At 42.9% G+C, this 22439-nt stretch overlaps 1 protein-coding gene across 1 annotated transcript; it reads right to left on the minus strand.

Annotated features, from left to right (window-relative positions):
• Positions 1-213: 213 nt before the first annotated feature.
• SNX8 (sorting nexin 8) lies at positions 214-20949 on the minus strand. Its single transcript, XM_067306552.1, has 11 exons — positions 20802-20949; positions 11854-12044; positions 9870-9987; positions 6661-6782; positions 6212-6292; positions 4718-4878; positions 4202-4334; positions 3033-3101; positions 2061-2210; positions 1508-1657; positions 214-740 (listed from the first exon to the last, which is right to left on the minus strand). Exons 1-11 carry the CDS (start codon positions 20947-20949, stop codon positions 627-629), a joined length of 1437 nt encoding a protein of 478 aa, XP_067162653.1. The 3' UTR covers positions 214-626.
• Between the last annotated feature and the right edge of the window lie 1490 nt (positions 20950-22439).

Consider the following 22439-nt stretch of genomic DNA (forward strand, 5'->3'; position numbering starts at 1 on the left):
CACTGGCATATAGTCTGCTTAGGCTCAATGGGAAATTGCTGCCTCGCAGCAGCACTGACTCCAACCCAGCAGGGTTAGTGAATCCAACCAGTACGTTCATGTATTCTGCTCTAAGGTCTAGCAGTAAGAAATCCAGACACCTACCAATGGGACTGGGAGTAGCCTTCAGCTTTCCTTATGCACATATACCTCTAACATGTGTCCTCCCAAGCTTAAAAGGCAATCCATATCTCTTCTGTAAGCAAGGGCTTCAGATATCCTGTTCATCTCAGCATCCCAGATGTTTGTCAGCCTATGTGCAGATAAATATTATTGGAGGACTGTTCATACAGATGCAGAGGCATCAGCAACAAGACTGCAGCACTCACTACACCGGTCACATCCTGACACTATGAAGAGTGTCTGCAGGACAGTGAACTCAGACCTGCCCTAAAGCACTTCAAAATTAAGAGATTGTCTTTATATCTGTATATTCTGCCCTATATACAGTCTGTCTAATTCAGAGAGCAGCTCAAAGCAGCAGTATAAAAAAATAGCTGTTTGGAGGATTCATTCTAACATCTGGAGGTAGAGATCCCACCCCTCCCTTGACTGCACTTCCTGCTCCATCCTAGATGCTCAGAGCATTAATTGGAGAAGAAGTTTCCCTCTGGAGGTGACAATGGTGGAGTTGGCATATTGCTAGATCCCACGAAGAGGCAGCTCAGCTTCGGCTTCAATTCATTCCAAACTTTACTCATCTGATTGGGAGAGGAGGAGAGAAAAACAGTACAACATTATGGGTCACTATCTCACCACACTATATTATAGCAGCAGTTTCAGGGTACTCAAAAGCACAACACAGATTCACTGAAGTACTTCGGGGAGGTCCAGTGGATTCAGATTGTCCCTTTCAGACTGGTGCTATAACGCAGCACTCAGCATTATACCGAGCACGCATGGAAAGGAGATTTCCTATATCTTGGACAAATTCTTTCAATGATGGGAAGGAAAAGAGTTGCAGGAGGAGAGACTTCTAATATAACGAATGCAAGAAAGCCTGTACATGGGGAAGTGAGAAGACCATATTTAGAGATGAACAAAGGGAGCTCTTGGATTCAGCAAAAAAAGAAGGGAAGCTCCTCTTTGTCATATAATTTCTAACACAACCAAAAGCAGATCCATCTAGCAAACACATCATTCATTACAGAATAACTAGTTATTTAATGGTTGGGTCTACTTCAACCATTTTTATCATAAAAGCCATCCACAGGTGTGAGAAGAAGAAGAAAAAAAAAAAAGAAAAACACAGCAATTTGCTCTAAGAAGATGCACAGCCTTTTTAAGAGCTAAAGGCCAGCCCTGATCCTCACACCCAGCTGGGAAAACCTTTGATTACTTCTTAAAGGTTATGAAAGACCCCCGCTAGACAGACTATCAGAGGAGGAAGGCCCACAGGAAAAAAAAAGAATCAGTTCAAATTTTCATTCATATTTTGGGAAAAAGAACATAGACCAGGAGAACTCACCTCTTTGTGACCCTGGATCTGGGAGTTGACAAAGGCCCCCAAGATGTGAGACGTGAGAGGCAGATAGATGTGGATGAGCTGTGTCTCCTGATGCAGGCAATACAGAGAAAAGTAATTCCGCAGCTCCATGGTTAGGATGGCATTTTCTTGCTGAATGAAGAGAAACTCAGTGAGATATACTGTCAGGAATAAGGTGCCAAGGAGGTTCATTTGCAGCAAGAGAAAACAGCATTCCTCACCATACTAGCAATGCAAACACATACCAAGAACCTAAAAGGCAGTTCCTGGACCCGTTTCACATGACAGCAACTACACTTTCCATCACACGGATTATTATTTTCTGTACCTCCTGCAAATGACACGCTGCCAAAGAGCCAGAAATAAGTGTTGAAGAAAACAAATACGTTTTTCTTGTAGCACAGCGGGTAGCTCAAATTACCCAAAGTACAGGTTACCCTGTCCGTCCAATGGCTTTCTGCAAATACGACCGAGCTACATAGCGGTATCATTATAGCAGTCCGCTACCATTTGTTCTCACAGGCTTCTGTCCTACCTCCACAATCCGAGACTCCAACTGCTCCACAGATTCTGGTTCCTTGTTCTGCACAGTGGCACTCATCATCTGCTTCTTCATCATGCTGTACTTATGCAATGCTCGCTGGTGCTTGTGCAATACCCCCTTCTCATGTCTTTCACACAGGTCCTTTACAGGAAAAGGAGAACAACAGATATTTCATGGAAGCAGGGCAGGGAGTTAAGACAGTAAGCAAGCAAGCCAAGTGTATCAGGAACACAAACTATTTTAATGGTCATGCTTTAGGTAATTTCTATGCTGCAGACTTTTTCTTTCTGTGTTTTCAAAAGGGTCAAAAAACGTTGGCACCTAACAATTTAAGAAACAAAACTGCTTGGACCCAGACCACTGAGCTTAAGAGGCAATCTGGAACATCACTTATGCCAACAGTTTGGATCTTTATCAAACCACTTATCTTTTGTGCCCTTTTCGATATTAAGTGCTGCCAATTAACAGTGATAATAGCTTGCCAGTGTCCTTCTATTTCTGTCCAGGCCTGGGAACATCAGGAGAGGCTGCCAAGTATCATTTAACTAGGTGCTTCTAAAAATACACCTTTGAACAAAAGACTAATATCAACAAAAACTTTTTCATTTGTAATTGAACCCAGGTCTCCATGGACAAAACAGTAGCTATCCAGCTCAGTGCCCTGACTCAGAAGCAACCAAATCTGGAAAAAGATTAGCTGATCCATATAATTCAAGCACACATATTTTCAATTTCCTTGCAGGGTTTGCTGTTTGGCAAGATCTCATCACAAGATGAGATCTGGTCAGTGAGGCTACAGAGCTAGCTATGGCCAACAGCCACTCCCCTCCCTCTGCCAGATGCCCAGTTTGCCTCTGAACTGTCCTTCCAGACAGTTTTCCATTCAGCTGGCGTTACACCCTCTAAAGAGCACAAGCTTGCTCTAAACAACTTTCTCATTGGCAGAAAAACAGCAGAACTCACTTTATAGGACTGGAGTAAATCCAGGAAAAGGTTCAGCTTCTCCACCACATCATTCTCTTCCTGTTTACCCTAGAAAACAAGGAAAAAGTACATTTTATGTAAGCCTGGCAAGAACCAACATCAGAGTTCTTCACATCCTTACACCATGCAGGCTCTCCACGGTATTCTCCAGGGCAAATCAATGCTTACACAACCGCATCAGGAGGCTTTCAGATGGCACTGGAGAGTTTAGTCTTTAGCACACAGAACAAAGATCCGACTGGAGCAGGAACAGCTTTTCCAACTGACTGATCCTTATAACAAGGGGAGTTAGTTTCACAAGTCCTGTGTGTCAGTCCTTTCAGCTCGCTCTGCCTGGAATTTCTTGCTCTTGCAGATTCCTACAATCTTTCCTCTTTCCTTCTTACAAGATAACTAATCCATTAAATCTACAAATACCTGCATGTTCCCTGTAATAGTTCATGCATCAGAAAGCAGAGGTGAGACAACAAGCTAAATTTCACCACTTTCTTTATTTCTTCACTGAACATTATCTTTTCTTCCTGTATCAAGAGAGCTCTCTGGAGCATAAACTCTGGGGAAAAAATCTGGTCTGACTGATCTATAAAAGCATGCTGAGTGTTTTAACACAATGAGATGAGAAGTGAAAACTATTATTCTTCCTTCCCAGATTGTCATGTTCTCACATTATTCTACCAGTCATTATCACACTGTATAGTTACACAGGAATATGACACTTCTGTCTGAATGACTCTCATGTAATGTTTAGGTGCATGAATGTCAAAATTTGATTCAGAAATAAGTTCTTCTGGATTCTCTGCAGCAGATTAATAGGACAGAATGCAGGACTCAGCTCAGTACAGCAGTACAACTTAACTTTTCCAATAGCCTTTCAAAAGGAAAAGAAAAGGAAAGAAAGCTTTTCCCCCCATTTAAAACACAGTCCATTTTTTTTTCCACCCATCATTCAAGCTTGCACAAGCAGGCTGGTGGTTGAGGATGCGAGTTTGGACTAGAGCCTCCCTGCAAAGACAGAGGAGTAATTCTTTAGTGCCTATGCCCACAGAGCTCAAGATTCACAATGAAACATAAGGCAGCAATGCACCTCCTCCATTTTACCAAAAAGAAGGGGGGAAAAAAAAAAAGAAAAAAAAGCCAGAGGAACTCACCTGCTGCACAGCCTTATCTGCCAGAAGTGCAAATTCAACAGACAGACCCTTCAAGGCTTGTTTCAGAGTCCCCCACGTGCTATTGTTCAAAGCAGCCCAGGAAGGAAGCGGTGTAGTGTCTGAGCCCAAAGCACTGGGAGAAGAGAGAAGTAGTAGTTAAATCTAAGAAAAATTCCACTACGCAGATACGCCAACCTGCAGAGAGCAGTTCAGAGTTTCAAATCTGTCTAAACAGCTCATACTGCAGAGCTACTACTGAACAATCACAAATGCAGTGCTGTGTATATACTGGGGGAAGAGACAATATAATCAGTATCAGCACGTCAAGGTATTGCTATTTTCTTTCCTCTTGCTCTATGGAATGTAACCTTAGAGGAAAGCATGCATTTACTACTTTAAAGGTAGGAAAAACTTCATTACGAGCTACATATTCGCAGGTAAACCTCACAACAGTTTTGAGTTCTGAAGCAACAGTAGAAACGTTCCCATTAGCAAATCCTCTTTCTCCCAACCTACCTCAGTTCCTTTCCAAATATGAGAAGATCTGAGGCATTATCAATGGCTCGAGAAGCTATCCTCTCTGCACGGTCCCGAAGCTTGTAAAAGCTATTATAAATATTTCTGATGAGCTCCCTGCTGGCAGCAAACTGGGCCTGTATGTCAGCTGGAAGGAAGTCCTGAGGAAGCGCAAGAGGGATTACTAGTGGACACATCAGAGGCATATACACATATCTTAACTGTAGGCAGACTGTGTAGTCAGCAGAGAGACAGAGATTTCTCCAGAAGGAATTCAGGCTGTGGAAGCTAGTCTTTTGCCCGGAATGGCACTCTCAGGGAGACACACACTCCGTCACCCTATAAGGACCCTGAAGAGATCAGCTTTGCAACTTAGGTGTCCAAGTCAGATGTCATATGAATACACCTAATTTTCAGGGACTGAAAGAGGCTTAAAGTCAGGGTACAGACAGAATTGGGAAAAATCTACAATTCTACTATGGAGCTGAAATTGGGCTTGTGAGGTTTCAGATTCATAAGTTCTGATCTGAAGCTACTAGCAACTGCCAGTGTGGCAAAGTTAAGCATGTACTGAAAAATCCAGCTAAGCTCTTTTTGACTTATGCATCATTGGTAAGAGCCTGAGTAAGCTCCGATTGCAAAACCTTCTGCTAGCAATGCAGGAACCTGAACAGCAACTCACTCTACAATTGCTCAAACACGGTGAATGTATGTTTAAAAATTGCCATAGCACTAATCACTGGGATAAACAGATATACGGAGAACTTCTGACTAAGAAAGAAATAATAATCTTGCTTTGCACTTTTAACACTACAATCTCAAAGCACCCTGCAACAGAGAAGTGCGGGAACTGAGGCACGAGAGGCAAAGCTACTTGCCCACTCATTTTTTCTAATGTGATACCGATGATCCACACTCAAGGATCATGAAAAGACATTGTACATAAATTGTGAAATCACATACAATTTTTAACCCTTCAGTAGTCACCCTCTCATCTCCTGCAGAGCATAATTTTGCCAATATGCATGGGAGAAGTGATTAAAAGTTCAGTGAATAGGCATTAGTAGTTGGGTTATTTTTAAGTCTTCTATAACAGTCCAAATTACCCTCCCACAGGGAGAAGACAGACATAATGATGGCACATACACATGGGGAAAATACCAATCTAGACACTAGCTTTTAAACTGTGTGGTATGCACATTTGTTTGTTAGGCAAGTACAAGTAATTGCTGAGAAACACGTTCTGAGCAAGATGCATTGTTTAATCTTTATCATATTCATGAACCAACATTTAGCTAGAAATAGCTAGCCCTTAGGAGTCAAATATTTATTTCTGTTTTCTATAAAATTAGAAGTTTAGAAGCCCTTCAAACTTTGGAAACAACTTCCTCCTACTTAAGGTTTCTGTCTATCACCCAACAAACACTATAGCTGATCTACCTGGAGAAGAGAAACATTTAAACCAGAATAATACTTTGTGAGAAATACAGATACCTTGGCTTGGGTAGCTAGTCTGCAAGTCATGAATTCATCTCCCACTCCTTGGACCAATTCTCTTAGCTTATTCTGAACATCCTGGAGAAGCAACAGGATCAAATGAGCATTAAAGAATCAAGTAAAACACAGGCAGTTTACACAGGTCACAGATATATTGCAATAATAAGGCACAACTTAGCACATACAGCTTTATCAGGTTAGGTTTAATCCAAGTAGAAGCATAATATGTATTCCCCTAAGAACAGATATCGTTTTCAAAATATTACACTCTTGGCATTGAATAAAATTATACTCCACTTTCCAGCTGCAGAAATACCTATAGAGAGAAAATGTTCTTCATCATACAGAGCAACAACATGTTGGTCAAAAGCAATTATGAACTCTGTGCGCAGGGCAACAGTTACAGGAGGACACGCAAACTCAGACTATCGCTAACAAGTACTCACTGAGCCACTGAAGGACAGAAAGAGCTTCAAGAGCACGTCTTCTGAGAAAGGGGGATGCCGTGCCACCAGGTTTATAAAACGCTTCAGAGCCCTCCTCCTAGATTCTATGAATTCTCGATCAGCTACAGGAAGGAACATTGAATTTGAATTAATGCATCACACATTACAGATGCTCAGAAGGGGGGGGGGGGGGGGGAGGCACCTAGTCCAGTAATTTCCTTGCACTTATACACCATGCTAAAGTACTGCAAGAAAACCAAAGAATGGCCATCTGTGGTTTGTGAGCTCCCTAAAACAGATCTTTTAGATTGACCACCAGAACAACTTTTCCTTCAAGTCGTTCTTTACATCTTATTGCAATCCTGGAAATACATCCATGCATGCTTACTTCCACAGGACAGGCTAGGTAGGCAGGATAAATAACCAAGTTTAAGGCCTGGAGCCTCTGTTTACAAACTGTGGGCATACAAAGATTTTTCTTCCTCCAAGTCTATTCCATAGGTGGTCCACAGGGGGGATCTTACTCTGTTTGAGAGTCCTGGATGCTATTGCATTGCAGACCACGCAGCCACTCGCAACCGCTTTACCAATTTCAAAGTGAATTATCCCACATCCCTTCATCCCACGCTTTGTTTGCTCATTATTCTAGAGAGCTAACTTCAGAGTGTTTTACCTTCAGCTGCCCCTCCTCCACACTTTTAAGCATTTTGGGGTTTGGGGAAGAAGAAAGGGTTTTTTTAATTGTTTGCTCAAGATCAATGCCCATCATTTTCACATAAGCCTTCAGAAAGTACTTTGAAAAACCTGTGTGGCAATCTGTAGCACATTAACCCAAAGACTCCCTACTTGTCCAGCTAGAAAAAGTTCAATTTGGCTTCCTTCCTGAAACAGGAAGGGTTTCAGTCGGGTGATACTGCAGTTAAGTCTAGGATTCAAAGATCCTAGAGTTTTTTCAGGAAAGATATAAAATTAAACAAAAGTAAATTTGAAGCAAAAGAGAGCAGAAAAGATTGAAAGTAAAGACATAAGCAGACAAAGGGATACCTAAAACTTATCCGTGAAAGAGTCTGTTTTTTGCCTCACTGTTAAGCTAGAGTTTGATTGCTGCGTGCAGTCTCTATAATGATCTCTAGCGCAGCATTACTCATCAAATGGTTTGCAGTCACTGGGGTCACAGATCTTCATTGTGCTTTGTTCACACTTCAGCCTACATACAGATTTTTGAAGTCATCTACTCACTTCCTACATTATCTGCCTCAGTATGCTGCTCTGCTCCAAAACAAGCAGAGAAACTATCAATCTTTCTTCATCTGACAGATAGATGAAAGTAGACCATTATTTAGAGTTAAGTATATAACTTAGTATAAGAGTATGCCGAACACACAGAGCGCGTAGCTTTGCCCATCAGGCTCTGGGACTAAAGAAGAAGAAAGGAAGAGTCACACATCTATATGGATCCATTAAATTCTGAGCCCTGCAATTCCATGTATTAGTTCCATTAACCTACTCAAACAAGAACTACCCATTCCACTTCTTTTTTCCTGTTTGCAGTTTCTATTTAACATGACTTCCTCAGCTTTTCTATATGCAGAATCACTGGACTAAAGGCAGTCATCACCCTCTTTCTTAACACAGCTTTGAAACCGTTTAGGACTGTATACTTAACATAGTTTGGGAACATATCCTATCAGAATTTTTTAAACATCTGTATCTATTGATAAGAAACGCATGTGAATGCATAGAAGTATCAACACACTGGTAACACAAAGAAATAACAATGACTGACAAATAATATGTATTGGTAGCTTCTCCTTCAAGTATCCTCTCTCCGCTAAGATTAACCAGAGAAGGTCACTTTGCTTTAAAGTATTGCATGAAGTTGTCAGCCTGCAAATTCTAGCTGAGAACACTGAATCAGGCCAAATTCAACAGACTGGTTCTTGCAGCCTCAAAACAAAACAAAAACAAACAAACAAAAAACCCCACATTTGACATTTTGCATTCCATCATAAAAAAAATATGACCATGGAAGCTTTTCAACAGTATTATTTTGCTTTGCTCCAGTTCACTATAAACTCTGCTCTGTTCACTGTTTCACAGTTCCTCTTTACTATAGAGATACATGGACTCCTTGACTGAAATCAATTATTTATCTGAAACATGTTAAGCTTAGCAATATGGACAGGAGACAAGACAGTGAAAAGCTTGTTCTTCAGCAGATAAAGCAGAAATCAAGACAGGATTTTATACAGTTATGTAGCATTTTAAATGATAAAGTTTAAAAAAAGTGCCAATATTTCAGATTAATGAAAAATGTATCTGAAGTAGCTCTGATATGCTTCCAGTCTTGAGATACTTCACTGGTTTCTATCCTGACAGTTACAATGTAGTTGAATGAACCAACACACTGATTCCAACCTCAGCTTTTAATTCCTGGTTAGACTAAGCAGATGGACAAGCTCCTTTTTCAGAACAGGAAGCCAAAAAAAGCAATAGCTACTATAAGGCAGTTGGTTTGTCTGCCAGAAAGACACCTTTTTATACATAAACTGAGAAACTAATTACCACTGCCTGCATCATAAGGCTTCTGTGCAAGATAATATTACAATACATAGTGACCTGATGTAGTGGTTCACTTAACATCTCTGTGCTTGCCAGTCCCCTTTAGGTTCACATGACATCGTGACTCTGTACTCTCCCTCTCCCCCCAGTCACTTCTTCTGGAGTTTTAAGCCTTTTAATAGAGATTTTCAACTTCACTGTTCTGCTATAGACGAGTAATGGGATTTCCACAAATGTTTAATAATCTGAGCACTTCAAAATGCAGCACACTACAGCTGTTTGACAGAGCTGCTTGACTCAAAGCATCATAGAACTGTGACCATTGTAATCTATTTTCTTAAAAAAACAGCTGCAACTCTGCCATGCTCTTTTGCCAAGTTACTCCTTAAATCTTGTCAGAAAGGTCATTGGATACTGAATTTCTACTTAGAAAAAGAACACTGAAATTTTAGATTTACATTTTACCTATAGAGGACTTATAGCATTGCAATAATTCACACCTCCAAATTCCATGCTGCAATCTCAGAGTCTTCTGAACAAAACAGAAACAAAGACTTTGTATTCCTTTAAATACATATGTTCAACAGTATCATCCTGATCATGCTTACACCACAACCCCTCCAGTCAAAAGAAAAACCCAGATTTACCTCCCAGCATCCTCTTTGGTGGGAGTGCTGGTACCATACGATATGGAAACTTCTGAAGCAGCATCTCGTGGAACACCACAAAATCATTATATCGCCTGTACACTGAGCATTTGAATCGCTGCAAAAGAGCAAAGGAAAAAATAATCAATACTTAGTTTAGACAGTCAGCAGCACTTCCATAATCACATCCGGAGACTTCAGAAGTGATACATTTCTTATTTTTAGAGGCCATTAGCCTTGGGGGGGGAAAGGAGAGAATAAAAACCTCCAAAGCCAGCCACCTTTCAGTTATTAATATAGATGACATAACTACTTGATGGTGTTCTTCTAACTACAGTCCTTTTGACAATACTCAATACTCTTAAAATGGTACTCTTAAAGTGCTCTAGAGAGCTCCTTTCCTGAAATACTTCAAACCCCTGCTCCAGTTCTTAGGAACTTTCTCTAAAACCATTTTACACCCAAAGGTGGACAAACAAACTTAGATCATGTTAAGCACTAGCCAAAATGACCGACCTTTTAAATGAACCTCACGAAAGAAAAAGAGGGCCTGCTATTGAAGTTAAATCTATAAGGAAAATTTGAAAGTTCCGTTAAAAACTTAGTCCTTAATTTTCCATTTCTTAGATCAAGCTGTAGAACACAGCAGAGAGACTGGTTACTCACTCCAGGAGGAGTTTGGTAGCACCTACAACAGACACTTGAGAGGTAAAAATCATTTTAAAAAACACCACTACTACACATTCCACTATTGGAGCAGCTGATCAGAAGGACTATGCATCATTATATCCATTCTTACTACGTCTGCACTGCACATCATCCAGCACTTCTTGAGGCACTATGCATTTGCCAAAACAACACAACGGGGCATAGAACTGGAACAGAATGGATACAGCCCTTAGGGCCTCCCTCCATCTGCTCTGAAATCTGATGTTGATTTGTTTTGCAGGTATTAGGCCAAGCTATGCTTCTTTTTGTGGAAGTATCATTATACAGCTAGAACTGCAAGAAAGACGACAGCAACTGAAAGGACTTGGTGATAGGCTCCTAAATACAAGACCTAGGAGCCCATCAGGGTCACCGAGTGCAATGTGCTGAAGTCAGAGGCAAACATGAACGTCGTGTCCAAAAGGGCCCACGGAAGCATTCACTCTGCCAGACCTTTCTCCCTCATGAGTCTTTGACAAACTTATGACCTTCAGCATAAAAGAAGCAAAGCCCCAAGCGCCACTACAGGCAAGTGAACCAAACGTCGCTTACTTAACTATGTACAGCATATGTTCTGACTATGTATAGCAGTGACTGAACAACCGATGATCTGGCGGCCGGAGGGATGTAAATTGTTCTTGGTCTACTTTGAAAAGGATAGACCTCCTGCTCATAAACACACAGAAGCTACCAGAGAGCGATTTCACTGGCTTTTCCATAAAGAGGAAAAGATGCATCATCTTCAGTCTCCTCTTATACCAAGAGCAGAACCTACAGATTAGTATTAGGGCAAGTAAACTGGAAATGGCCTAGACTCTTGAGGAGGATTTGCAGTACCTATTTTGTTTATAAAGGATTTTGGTTTAGCACTGCCAATCCGATTTCTTCACAAGCTCTAACTAGACTGAAACATCCAGTATCCTACGCCTACCTGTTATGAAAACATTAAATTTTCAATGTTGTATAGCAGCTTTCATACAGAGCTCAGGTTTCAGGAGAGTCTGCTGGGCTAGCGCTCTTAATACTACCCATTCACTTTGCAAAACTAGCAGACCATGCATCAGCCCTTAGTCAGGAGATGTCCTATACTGCAAATGCACAGGTCAAGAAAGCATATGATACTGCATTTAAAGCAAACCAATACAACTGGCCTACTCAAAACCAGCATCACCCAACACATGTATCAAATTATACAAGACTTCAACAGCAGGACCAGCAACTGTGCGGATGTTCCTAAGAGGACACATTCTCACCAACCAACACTTGTTCACATTACCTTGCTGGAAACCTCATATTCCACATGTTTCAGAAAAAGGCCCTTCTTCTCTGGTATAAGCTCCACCTGCACACTGTCCTTGCTCAATAGCTCTTGTAGGGTGTGGGAAAGCAGCAGTGGATTTCCCTGGGGCGCCTGCATCAGAAACTGTTCCGGTTCCCTCGGTTCATTTACTGGAGGTTTTGCCAAATCTAGAAGACAAAAGGGGGGGAAAAAAAAACGTCCAGAAGATCTCAAGAAGACAAAGTGAAAAAGTAGCCTTAAAATATTCTGTTCCCTCGCTCAGTGCTCCCACAGGACTGTAACGCAACCAGAACACCACTTAAACCACTCCTCCCCCAGGAGGCTACGCTACTTCCCACACGTTTAAGACTTTGGTGCCTCCCTCTTCGCAACACCCAGGAGCGCCACCAATTACACCAAGTCAAAGTCATCTCTACTGAGGAGGAAAAAAAATAAAAAAAAAAATTCCACAGGCCAAATTTGTTCTGTGAATCAGCGAAAAGGCCTGCATTTCCTGCCTGTCCAGCTCCCACCACAGCAGGATCTGCCAAAACGAATGAAACCCTAGCTCAGCACTTCTGGATCCTGCCTAGAACAACTCATGGAAGGAAAGAAAATGTGTTGTTTTACTGCACTGCAGAAATGTAATATATTAATTTCACATGTTATTACAAAGGAAGGAGATACTTCATTTGACATAATTTTATTAAAACCTATAAGAGTATGCTAGAGTGCACAAGGATTATAATAATTTACTATGTTAATATATTTAAGTTCAAGAGCAGGGAAAAAAGGTTCTTAATAAGGGCAACCAATCAGACAAGTTCTCAATCACAGCAAGCTCTGGCAATATCTTCCAAATACACCTCTTCTACTGCTTGTAGCTAAAAATCAAACAGCTTTTTACAGTGACTTCAACCACAGCTGGACAGCTTTGGACACAGCATCCTTAACTAATTCTCAGCAAGATGCAAAAACGAAAAAAGACAGCTCTAAGCCTGGAAGGCAAACTGTCTTAAAGAAGGGGCAAAGATGATTCAGCGAGCTGTCCTACTGAATGACTAATTGCAGCCCACTATCTGAACTCAATTTACTCCATAACTATACATACTATGCAAATGTAAACTAAGCTTACATTGTTTTGCAAAGTAATCCCCTTCCTACCCATTTTACATCTAAGAAAAGACAGAGACAGGGTGAAAAACATGGATGTAACCCAGGAATCTATCCAAGATACCTGGGTTCTGTTTTCCAGCCTGTGACTATCAGATTGCTTCCCCTCTGTACATTCTCTTTAACATGGATACTGCGATCAACCTCTTTTACAAAGAATTTGAATCAAATGATGGAAAATTACCTAGGAAAGCTAGGTATTACTAATTATCCCCCCCTTACAAGTGTTCAGAAGTTACACCACTTCCTAAACACACCTGAAGTTTTGAGAACAGAAAAAGACAGCAACATTATAGAACAAAGAGCCACTACAGAATCAAGAACCATTCCTATAAGCTTGGACACATAGCTCCAAAGGCTGATAACTGCATAAGAAATTCACTCAGGGAAAATAAGGATTCATATCATTAACTCAAAAGCCCTGTCCTCCTGAGAAGAACGTCCCACCTGTTCCTTCATGTGCTCTAGGCCCTGATAAACGGGGAAAACAGTTAATCTCTGATTCAGCAGATACACAGCTTCAGAATAGACTCTTCATTCTCTGTTCCATAAAACGGCTTAAGTAAACCAAACTAAATCCAGGACAAATGACCTTATCCCACATGTCTCATCAGGCTTCGGATTCCTGCTAACGTGACTCAGAAGCAAGTCTTGACACCTCCACTTTAACAGAATAGCATATCACCTACCAACTCCACCTATGCAACAGCTTCTCAAAAAGTTCCAGTTACTTGCCAGAAGTTTGTAGTAAGACAATGCAAGCTAACTCAATGTTGACATGGGATACTGCTGCATAAAGTGATAACACCTCTCCACTTTTCAGGTAGATTCCGAAAGATTTCTGCTGAACTGGGAAAGAAAGGAGGAAAGAAAATTCAGAATACAGATAGTAAGGCAGAAGATTTTTCTAATGTTGTAAAATCCTCCCCCACCTGACCTTTGATGGGGCAACAGGGTACAATAAACATCTGTTATCAAGGGAAGTGTCATAAATACACGCAGGAAAGTGCAACGAAAAGCACAAGACGGCCTCACTCCCCAAAGCAGAGGTTCTCTGGGGGCGCACGCTTGTTGCTCTTGGTTTTAATTGCTCAGACACGTCGGTGAAACACAACATGACACAGGAGATTTAGTTATTTCTACCATTCATACACACACTCTTAAACTCAGTGAAGAGAATACCAGCCCGCTATGCTGCTAAATCACTAGCTCTCATTTCAGAGGAAGTCACGGGAAAGTATTCTCCCATGCAGGGGCTGGCCAAAATGCAACCCACCTGTTTCCTGAGAGAGCAGTGTCAGCCTGCACCAACACGACGCTCCTCCTGCCTATCGAGTCGCTCCTCCCTGCTTTCCATCTTCTTGCCGACCAACGGACAAAACAGGAATCTCGCAGCACAGACTGCTCCCTAAGCTGGGGCTCAGCATCACCCGATAAGCTACTAAAGCTGCCAGTGGGAAAAGATAGGTCTAAGAGAAAAGACTCATAGGATGAACCGTGAATCCTTTGACATTTCATCTGCAAGTCTTGGAACCTGCAGCATGATCCAGACTGTCAGGCAAGTTAATGCTGAGAAGGACTCTCAGATTCATCAGTGATCTGAACCCTCATTACCCTGTAAAACAATTACAGGGTGAAGCCCCATACAGAGATCTAGTCAAAACACAATGCTCCTTTGACAATTCAGCCATGTTCCTCCTTTCACTTGTAATGCTTTGCCAGTTTTCATCAAGTTATTCTCTAAAATTGCTTTCTAGAATTCATCTTCAGGAAATACCTTCTCTTTATCAGCAGTTCCCACATTTGGCTCTTGCCAAAATACTCTGCAACTTCTTTAGATCCCAACCTTGTCTAAATATGATCTTTTAATTGGTATGATATTTCATACAAGTTTGAATAATTATTGTTTAATAGATAAATAAATGCAGGGCATCCCATATCAACAAGACAGCCAGTCAAGGTGAACTTGCACTTGCATCTTCAAACACAGGTCTCAGAGCACAGCAAGATGACCGCTCTAGAAAACACTATCACAGCATCAACACTAACCCTGCAGAACAATATATACTGGAGGCATTCATCAGCCCATTTTTCATTCTGCTGACAAGAGAGTCAATTCAGGAACACCCGCAAGAACCCTGGCCAGGACTGATGGATAATAGTGTGAACTCATTGGTATGAGCTCCTGTGTTCAACCAGTGAAAGGATTTACACGCATTGTAACAAGACACTTAACACTTCCCATCACGCGCTCCCTGCTTGAGGGCAGCTAACTTGGAAAGTATTCCCTTTGGTTTCAGCAAATCATCATCTAGTAAAGGCTTATACACATAGGGCAGTAAGCAAATGAAGAAATGGGGTATGGAATGATCCACTGGAACACAGGGAAGTAGTGACAACGGACAAAATGAAATCAGCTTCTTTGAGAAATTCTGCTGTAGTAAAAGGATAGCTTGCACAATCTGTTGTCCATAAAATACCAGGAAGTAGCCCAGTATAACTGAAAACAAGTTGTTATAAAAGTTTAAATATATATATATAGACACATACATACATATGTAAACAAGCAGACAATAAGACTGGAAATAAAAGTTTAAAGAAGTATAATTTTTATTGGTTGTAAAAGAAAATAACCATGGAAACACTCCATAATACATTATTTTATTCGGTAATAAGTCAAGTAGCCTTTGGACTGAAAGGAGTTAAGAAACTTACCTAGAGAACAACTGAAATGGAAAGCTATGCCGCTCTACGCCACACTCATTTCACCCTTTTGTTGGGGCCCACAGTTCAATACGCCCATTCACGCAACCAGACAGCAGTCTATCCTCCACAGTTATCAGTTTCCTGAATCAAAATATCTACACTCATACATTTATGAAAGCCAAAGTGAAATTTCAAGTCTCTGATTAGTTACAAGCAAGTTTTACATGCAAGGAAGCACGCTCAAAAAGAGAAGGGCAATGCCAGGGCTGGAAGCACAGATAGTAAATCACAACACACATCTTGCCTACGGAAGTTCTGTCAACCAAATTTGGACAGCTTATCTCCACTTTACAGACGGCTGCCACTAACAACTCTTCATTACACCAGCGAGGTAAGCAGCTAAACTTATTAGAAACTCTTACGTAGAAGGTGCCGTAGAATCACATATTACATTAGTAGCAGATTTTCTACAAGGAGAAAAGAATCTGAAAGGAAGTGAAGCCTTTGGGAAGAACAGCTAGGATTTCCTCATCGTTATCACAGGCCGTGGCTTTATGGAGAAGAAGCGATGCCAACTCGCAGGAAAAGCGGAGAAGAGCGAGGACTGTATATTTTTGTACACAGATACCACAGATTTCCCTGCAGCAAAAACAAAGGCTCTGCTACGAACTCCTGGAACAGGGATACTGAAACAGCAGTGTAAATATCATTCATCAGCATTTTCCTTTTCTTTCCATTTTCTCATGAAAAGCCTCAGGAATTATGTAGTAAATCAACTTCAAGTAGATTCCCTCCTCACTTTTTTTTTTTTTTTTTTTTAATTCTTGCATAATTTGAAATCCCCTAAAAGTCAAGAAACAAAAACAGAAGTCCCACAAAAAGTTTTTCTTCCTATTAAGGGCTTCACTTATTTTTTGAGACAACTGGCTGCAACTTGTGTGTTTTAAGAAGGCGTTTAATTTAAAAATATATAATTCTTATCTATAACGGAACAACGCAAAGGAATTGGTCTATTTTGTCAAACAAAGCTCACCGATACACAGATCCGTGTTCAACACGGAAGGGAGGTCCATACTTCTGACTAGGTACAAGCAAAGTCATCACATTTAGTTCCACCCTGGTTGAGAGGTGGAGTGACAGCACCCTTCCTTCTCCCCCACCCCCAACAATTAGTTTGTAAATATAACCTATCCAAAACGAGATAAAATGCACATACTATCATAAAATTAGAAACTGGAAAACAGGCTCTAAAATTTTGTTTTTCTCCTTTAAAACCCCAGCTTTCTCAGTGCAGACGTCAAATATGCATTCTGGGTTGGTTGGTTTGGGGGCTTTTCTTTCTTTGTTTTTGAGGGGTTGGTTCGGGGGGGGGGGTTGTTGGTTTGGGGTTTTTTCCTCTCTCAGATTGCTACCCAGCACTTGGTCTTTTCAAGATGAAGCAGAGAGCTAATGGCACAACTCAAAAATATTCAGATGGAGTTATCTAAGCTTTATTTAATAATAATAATAAAAAAAATCTAACATCTTTGCATTCCCCTACAGCTGTAGATCTCAAACTACTTCTCAAAATATCACGTTCACATACTACAGCAGGGGGGAAAAAAAAAAAGTTATCTCCTTCCAAAGTCACACAGAGTCATACTTTTGTGCCCTGTTCTTTTAACTACGATGTTAGTTCTTCAAGTAATTAATTAAGCAATTTCCCAAGTCCAGGAATACAAAGAGCACATTCCATCTGCAAGACAGCCGCATAGCCACAGTCACAAGCTGTAGCAAACACAATAAAGAGAGATAGAGCTACAAATGGAAGAAATAACAGGATTAGAGGAGAAAAGTCCGTTGAGGAATGTTTCCAAAGACTACAGAGACAAGAAGTCACATCCCGGCTAGGGCAGCTCGCAGCTCTCAGCGGAAGATTGCTAAAGAATTCTTCACAGTCAGCTCTGACAAAAAGGTTGGAAGTGTGAAAATTCAGACTAGCAGCAGCACCCAGCCCCCTTCAGAAAAAGGTAACCTGACTGGTGGCAACATGTGCAGCTGGTTTCCAGGAAATTTCCTCATCTGAAGGTAATTTCCAGGAAGCCACGAGCCCCACAGCTGTATTCTCAACAAATTCACACATATTTCTTTTTACTAGAGCATTCTAGCTTAACTACGTTACAAAACTGCCAAGTTTCCACAATCATCCTTCCTTATTCAGGCCAAGAAAACCCCCTCAGAGGAAAATACCTGGGGTTTTCGTATTGCTTCTCTTCTCCCTTGCACTCTTCTCATCCTCCTAATTACATTAGGGAAAAAACTGATCTATTAAAGTATTAAAAAGATAGTTCTCTGCTCCACCCACTAGAGTCTCCTGATGGTCTTTCCACTTGTTTTATAGCTATATAAAACAGTCTAGCCATATAAAATAGTCTATAGCTAGAACAATCTTCTTCATGTCACATTCTGTTGCAAAGCAATCGTCTTAGCCATTCTGCATACAAACTCACACTTAGAACCAAAAGGTTTTTTTTTTTTTTTGGGGGGGGGGGGGAAATCACATCATCTTTTTGTACCAGTTCCACATGTCTGTAACTGATACATTTCTCTCCACCACGCTGCGCTAACTCATTAAAAACCAGAAGATTCTGGGGAAGGAAGAGCGCTTATGTCCCAGTTCTACTGTCTGCAGCTGGTACCTCCTCTGTACCAAGCCTTCCCGCTGGCTGCGCACACAGTTAAAGATTTACCACTAGACGAAAGGAGACACCCTCCTCCCTCCCCAGTCAACACAGCTGGACTAGCTCCGCATTCACTGCCAAACTGACTCAAATAAGAGGGGGAAAAAAGAAAAAAGAAAAAGAGTTAATACAAGCAACTTTGCAATACTGACTTTAACCTGTTACACATTAACACAATCAAAAACAATAAAAAGGAAAAAGGTAAACTACTTTTAATTCTACAAATACAAGAAGTTAGAATTTTGCAGGTCCTGCACAGATGGGCATCTACAGCCCCCGTCAGGAGTCTCATCATTACGCAGGAAATTTAGATCCTCCTAGAATACTCACTGACAAACTGCTGACCTCCAAAAAAAGTTGAATTTGGGTGTGAAACCCCTAAGATCACTGAATCCAGATCATGATGCTAGAAATAAAAGCATCCCTGCTTCCACAGCAAATTTTTTTCCCTTTTGCCAAGATCATTAGATACTTACTCTCAGCGTTTACAACACATTGTTTGTCAAAGAAAGCCCAACTGTCTAAATAAGGCTGAGCAGAGCAGTTAGAGAAGCACCGTCACCAGTACAGAAGTAAACCAGATCAAAAGCAATCTGTTCAAAGACAGCTCAGTTTCATCTATAAGGCTCCTGAAACAGATGGTAATTCCACAAGAGACATACCTGAACAAGCTCTCTCTTTGACACAGTAGGACATTTTTTCCACAAAGGCTGCTGCTCAATATCCCAATATCTTACATCAGTCCTGGACAGAAATATTCCAAAATAATTTATTTACAAGCATTATCTGCATCAGGAGTGTCATGGGCCTAGCAAAAGAACACTCATATTGGATACTGAAAATAGCCCAACCAAATCGTTTTTCCACGCACAAAGCCTACCCACCTGTAACCTCTAATAGCTTTTCTCTCCAAACGCAGAAAAAAAAACCCACTACCCACAGAGCAATAGTTACCTGTACGACACTATTTAAGAGAGCTTTAAGCGAACGGTATTACTGTTTGCCTCTCAAAACTTTCCTCGGTTTAAACACCACGAGCCTAGCGAGGTGTTTTTTTGCATTTGAAGCAGCAGCTCGCTGCTCCCCGCGGCCCAACGCGCGCTGCGGCCTCGCCGCCCGGTCCCAGCGCCGCGCTGCGCCCGCGCCGCTCGCTCCTGCCGCCGGCACCGCGCTGCGCCCGCGCCCGCAGCGGGAGGGGAGAAGAGAAGCGGCCGCGTCCCGCCCGCGTCGCCCGACCGGCTGCGGCAGCGCCCGGCCAGCTGCTTCGGAACCCCCCCCCCCCCAAACGCTCGGCATGGCACCGAATCCGGTTTAGCAGGCGGGGGGGGGGGGACAAAATATCGCTTCAGCACCTACGAAAGCGCTCGGCTGCCCGGCTCCCGGCGAGGAAGGGGCTCTGGCTGCGAGAGCGTCCCGCTCGCGCGTGAAATTGCGGCGAAAGGCCCCGCTTAAAGATCACCCCCGCGCGCGGCGAGCGGGTCCCGCCGGGGCCGGGCCGGGCCCCCGCCCCGCTCCAGCCCTCGCTGCCAGCGCGCTCCCACGCGGGGCTCCCGCCGCCCGCAGACACCCGCGCCGCGCCGCGCCCCGGGGGGGGGGGGGGGGGGAGAGGGGCGGGCGGCGCCTTCCCTGCCCAGGCCGCGGCGCGGCTGCAGCCCCGGCCCCGCTCCGCTGCGTCCCGCCGCCGGCCCTACCTGTGCCGGCGCCCGCGGGCGGCTCGCCGTCCATCGCGGCGGCGGCGGCGGCAGTCATGTGAGGCCGCGGCCGCCCGCCGCCCTCCCCTTCCTCCACAGCGCCCGCCCGCCCCCGGCGCGGGAGGGGCGGCGACCCGGGGCCGCCTCCCACCGGCCGCCCGCCGCGCCGGGGCCGGGAGGGGCCGGGAGGAGCCGGGGCCGCTCCCGTGGGTCGCCGCAGCGGGGCCGCCCGCAGCCGCGCCACGGCCCACGCGCCCGCCACGGGCCGCCTCGCTCGCGGCGCTCGTGTCCCCGCCAGCGCCGTGGTGCTTCAGCCCTCGCCCCTGTGGAGGTGCTCCGAACCCCGCCAGCGCCGTGGTGCTTCAGCCCTCGCCCCTGTGGAGGTGCTCCGAACCCCACCAGCGCCGTGGTGCTTCAGCCCTCGCCCCTGTGGAGGTGCTCCAAACCCCACCAGCGCCGTGGTGCTTCAGCCCTCGCCCCTGTGGAGGTGCTCCAAACCCCACCAGCGCCGTGGTGCTTCAGCCCTCGCTGACGTGGTACTCTGTACTCTGATCCCCATCAACACAATGATACTTCAGTCCTCGCTGATGCAATGGTACTCAGATCCCCACCAACGCAGTGGTAGTTCAGTCCTCACTGACGTGGTACTCCGTACTCTGATCCCCATCAACGTGGTGGTACTTGAGTCCTCGCCAGCGCGGTGGTACTTCAATCCTCACTGACATGGTGGTACTCTTATCCCCACCAATGCAGTAGTACTCCAGTCCGCACCAATGTGGTGGTACCCTGCTCCCCACCAACATGGTGGCACTCAGTCCCTGCCAACACGGTGGTACTTCAGCCCCCACCAATGCCGTGGTACTCCGGTCCCCACCAGCACGGGAGTATCCCTGGCCTTGTCCTTCTGCGGCGTGAGGTCATGGCCAGAGATTGTGTCACACTGAGGTACTCTTGCGCTATGACGGCACTTCACCATAATGTCCCTGATTAGGAGAAACACTTAAACATACTTCAGTTCTGGGGCCTCGAGGTTACTGGGATTCTGTTCGCTTTCTCACAATAGCAGCTCAAACACTTGAAGGGGTAATAACCTTTCCCTGCTGTTGACTGGATTGCTCAAAGCACTGCTAAACCACTTCAAGATTAATAATAAATCTTTCAGACATCTTAAAGCATAGAAAAACTCAGAAGTGATCAGCTCATGGGCTTGATATAAGCTCTATTCCAAAATCAAATAAAATTTTAGCCAAAAATTGGAAAGGACCACTTTGTCATTCAGGAATGGCTGTTGGGAATGTGAACTTCCAGGCAGATTTCATTATGTGCTGTGAAAAGGAAATAAATGCTAGGCAGTAGTAATTAGACAGACCTTTCAGTCACATGGCGATTGATTTGGGGGAGGACTGTATTTCATATTTCAAGATGGATGAGATACTCCAAGAAAACCTTTTAGTATACTTTCTTTCATAGAGTTGCCTTTTTCCATGGCATTTAATTTTTGCTGCCATCTGGTCATGCAATGAGGATGTTTCCTCTACTCATCATTTTTAATATTTTAGATGCGCATAGATTTTTATGAAGTATCATTGTGGATAAGTCAAAGCTGATACCAATAATTTTCCAAAAGAAAAGCCATTGTAACATTTTATACTATGCCCCAGAAAGAATGCACTAATAAAGATAAACAAAGTAGAAACAAATATTGTCCTATACAGTAAAGCATAGAAATATAAACATACGGAATGCAAATATATTTTCTAAAACTGCATAAAATAAGAATTTCAGACATGAATTACTCTCATTTTATTGCCAATATTTTTTTCACTTCTTATACTTTATTAGTCTGGAATGATATGTTTGACACAAGTAAAATATAAGGCATATGTTTTGCACAGTGGTTTTCCTGAAAACACCATCAAGCAAGCAAGACGCACAAAAATATATATAGACTCTGAATCTCCAAATTAAAATGTTACCAATCCATAATACTACTTTATGTTTTTAATATCCAAAGTATTGGACACACATTCACTAATTAATGCTCCTTATATGCATTAATCTTTGGAAGATATGTAATTATCCTCCTTCTACACATAGAGAACTAAAACACAGAAATTATAAAGTGAGAATTTTTAGGTCTGAGTAATTATGATCATAGTATTTTCCCTTAAAACTTTTCATCCTTCTACAAAGATCTGAATGACCGAGTAATTCTCCTTTTTCTTTCTACCTCTTGCCTCAGCCGCTATTTCGACAGAGATCCCCACAAGCGTGGGTGCAGACTAAAGCTGTT

The sequence above is a fragment of the Apteryx mantelli genome, chromosome 16, assembly GCF_036417845.1.
Source record: "Apteryx mantelli isolate bAptMan1 chromosome 16, bAptMan1.hap1, whole genome shotgun sequence".
NCBI lineage: Eukaryota > Metazoa > Chordata > Aves > Apterygiformes > Apterygidae > Apteryx > Apteryx mantelli.

Excerpts from the sequence above, each read along its gene's own strand:
- SNX8 (XM_067306552.1), bottom strand. The coding sequence starts at position 20,949 with ATGTTGGTGGGGAGCAGGGTACCACCACATTGGTGCGGACTGGAGTAC. Across the intron at positions 12,045-20,801 it reads CCACGTTGATGGGGATCAGA|ATTTGGCAAAACCTCCAGTA; the intron begins GTACGGAGTACC and ends TTTGTCTTCTAG. Across the intron at positions 3,102-4,201 it reads CAGATAAGGCTGTGCAGCAG|GGTAAACAGGAAGAGAATGA; the intron begins GTGAGTTCCTCT and ends CTTGTTTTCTAG.